Source organism: Cebus imitator, unplaced genomic scaffold, assembly GCF_001604975.1.
Source record: "Cebus imitator isolate Cc_AM_T3 unplaced genomic scaffold, Cebus_imitator-1.0 Scaffold234, whole genome shotgun sequence".
In the NCBI taxonomy this organism is placed as follows: domain Eukaryota; kingdom Metazoa; phylum Chordata; class Mammalia; order Primates; family Cebidae; genus Cebus; species Cebus imitator.
In genome coordinates this window covers 1,825,764-1,828,211 of record NW_016107549.1, presented here as the reverse complement: position 1 = coordinate 1,828,211, position 2,448 = coordinate 1,825,764, and the positions used below count along the sequence as shown (strand labels likewise).

Sequence of the window (2,448 nt, the reverse complement as noted above, 5' to 3'; positions counted from 1 at the left end):
TTTTTAATAGAACTGGGGTCTCACTGTGTTGCCAAGGCTGGTCTCAAACTACTGGGCTCAAGCAATCCTCCTGCCTCGGCCTTCAGGATCACGTTTTTAAATAATTAGAACGGTCCCGGCCCCTTTTCCCTGACTTCCTTTGGGCACAACCAGGCCCTGGGTCCCCACCAGAGGCAGCCCACGCAGGCTGCTGCGTGTCACCACTGTCCACGTTCCCACCCACCTGCATGCACTGGAACAGTAGTGTCATGATGTTGCTGCGTGCCACCAGCTGCTCCACGTGACCACCCAGGCCCTCAGCCAGGCCGCTGAGCAGATCCAGAGCCACAATCATGAAGTCCTTGTCAGGAGCCTCATACTGCTCGGGGTGCTGGGTGTACATCTAGACACAGATGGGGTCAGGGGCATGGGTGAGTGGAGCAGGCCCTGGGGCAGGCCAATGCAGAAGCACAGGTGACGGGCCTGGGGGTGCTTACCATAGCCTGAGCCAGTGTCTTCTGCACCAGGGTGACACAGCGCTGGTAGACGGGCTCACAGTAAGGCAAGAAGCCACTCTGCAGGGCAGTGGCCACCGATGACAGACACTGGCAGGGAGAAAGGCAGGTGGGGAGAACTCAGGTGGGGGCAGGCGGGATGGGCTTCAGGAAAAGGGCAGGAGCCCACTCACCTCCAGCAGGGGGAAGAGGTCTTTGTCTTCGTCCTTGAGTTCATTCCATTTCTGGATCAGTGGGGGCATCAGCTTCTGGATGTATTCCTGGGAAAGCAGGAGGAAATTGGTACTCCCTGGGTAGGGGTGGCAGACTGTGACTCAGCACCTGTTGCCCCAGTGATGAGGCCTGGGTGCCTCGCTGTGGTTCAGGGGACCATGCAAGGCCTGCCATCCGGCCAGACCTCAAGGCCTTCATTCTTCTCCCCTGTGCACGCACTGCCCTCCGCACCCCACCCCCCCGGCATCCTGGTTCCCGAAGCACAGCACTTACCATGCTGTCTCATAATTGTCTGTCTCCCCCACTAGACTGGGAGCAGGGCGAGGGTGGGGCTGGGTCTGTCTGCCTGTCGAGCTCACGGCCATGTCCCTGGCATGCAACACGGGGTTGCCACCAGGTCACTGGATGCCCAGGGGCATGGGGATCGGGAGGTGGGAGCCACTCTGGGGTCTCACCGGCTGGTTGAGGTGATGGCCTACAGAGTCGGCCAGGGTGCCGATGGCGTCATAGAGGATGAGCAGGTTCTTGTGCTGGTATTTGCCAAAGGCAAAGACAAGGGTATCCAGGATGTAGCTGAGGTAGGGCACCAGCTCCGTGCAGGCCTCTTCCTCCAGGGTGGCAAAAGCACTGGTGGGAGGCAGGATAAGGCAGGGGACTCAGTGGACCACGGCAGGTGGCACTGGGCCACAGGCAGTTGGGGAGGGCAACTCAGGATCAGCCAGTACGAATATGAGAGAAATCAGTGCCACATCAACAGTCATAGGTGTCATCACTTCCCAGAGGGTGGCCTGGGGGAGAGTGGGGGCTGCGGGACCAGGGGTCTAGGGTCACCTGCAGGCTGCCTCTTGCACCCTCTTGTTGCCATCCAGGATGCGTTTGAGCAGTTCTGTCATCAGGGGCTTGAGGTGCATGTCAGGCGGCTGACTGACCACCCAGTGGGCATAGCGGCTCAGCGTCCAGCAGGCGATGGAGCGAACCAAGGCCTTCTTGTCCGAGAGGCACTGGATCAGGTGCGGGATCAGCTCGGGCAGGTAGGGCACCATGCCCTGCATGCAGCCTACAAGGAAAGGGAGACAGGAGGGGGCAGTTTGACTAGGCCCCAGGAGTAAGCTGGGCCCAGCCACACACATTGTACTGAGATCACCCTATGGAGAGAAAGAGTCAGCCGCACACAACATACAGGGTACTGAGTCTTGGAGGTTAAATTACTGGCCCAGGATGCATTTCACAGAGCCAGCGAAAGGCAGGTACAGGAGGGGAAGCAGAAGCGTCTCATCCCAGAGCCCCGTGTTATCTTACCTCGTCATGCATTAATTCAAAATTGGCTCCATTACATAGTGAGTGGGGCTTTATGGGGCAGCAGTGACCCAGATGGAAGGAAGGCACTTTGCATTTGAAACCCTTCTTAGATGTTTGTGGTTTTTCTTTTTTTTTTTTTTTTTGAGATGGAGTCTCACTCTGTCACCCAGGCTAGAGTGGAATGGCGTGATCTTGGCTCACTGCAACCTCTGCCTCCCGGGTTCAAGTGATTTTCCTGCCTAAGCCTCCCAAATAGCTGGGATTACAGGCGCCCACCACCATGCCCAGCTAATTTTTGTATTTTTAGTAGAGACTGCGTTTCGCCACGTTGTCCAGACTGACTGGTCTCGAATTCCTGACCTCACATGATCCACCTGCCTCAGCCTCCCAAAGCGCTGCAATTACAGGTGCCCAGCCATTTGTGATTTTTCTATTTCTCTTT

At 57.1% G+C, this 2,448-nt stretch overlaps 1 protein-coding gene and 1 non-coding gene across 7 annotated transcripts in view; both read right to left on the bottom strand.

The window, feature by feature from the left end:
• TNPO2 (transportin 2) overlaps positions 1-2,448 on the bottom strand; it is a 24,940-nt gene that overhangs the window by 5,254 nt on the left and 17,238 nt on the right. For all 6 annotated transcript variants that reach the window (XM_017497807.2, XM_037727585.1, XM_017497808.2 and 3 more), the window contains 5 exons: positions 1,539-1,764; positions 1,163-1,334; positions 668-754; positions 477-584; positions 224-382 (listed from right to left, as the gene is read on the bottom strand). In XM_017497807.2, coding sequence (XP_017353296.1) covers positions 224-382; positions 477-584; positions 668-754; positions 1,163-1,334; positions 1,539-1,764 — 752 coding nt within the window. The remainder of the gene's footprint in view (positions 1-223; positions 383-476; positions 585-667; positions 755-1,162; positions 1,335-1,538; positions 1,765-2,448) is intronic.
• Positions 1,417-1,486, bottom strand: LOC119466856. Its single transcript, XR_005195348.1, has one exon. It is a non-coding gene; the product is annotated as a small nucleolar RNA SNORD41 (small nucleolar RNA).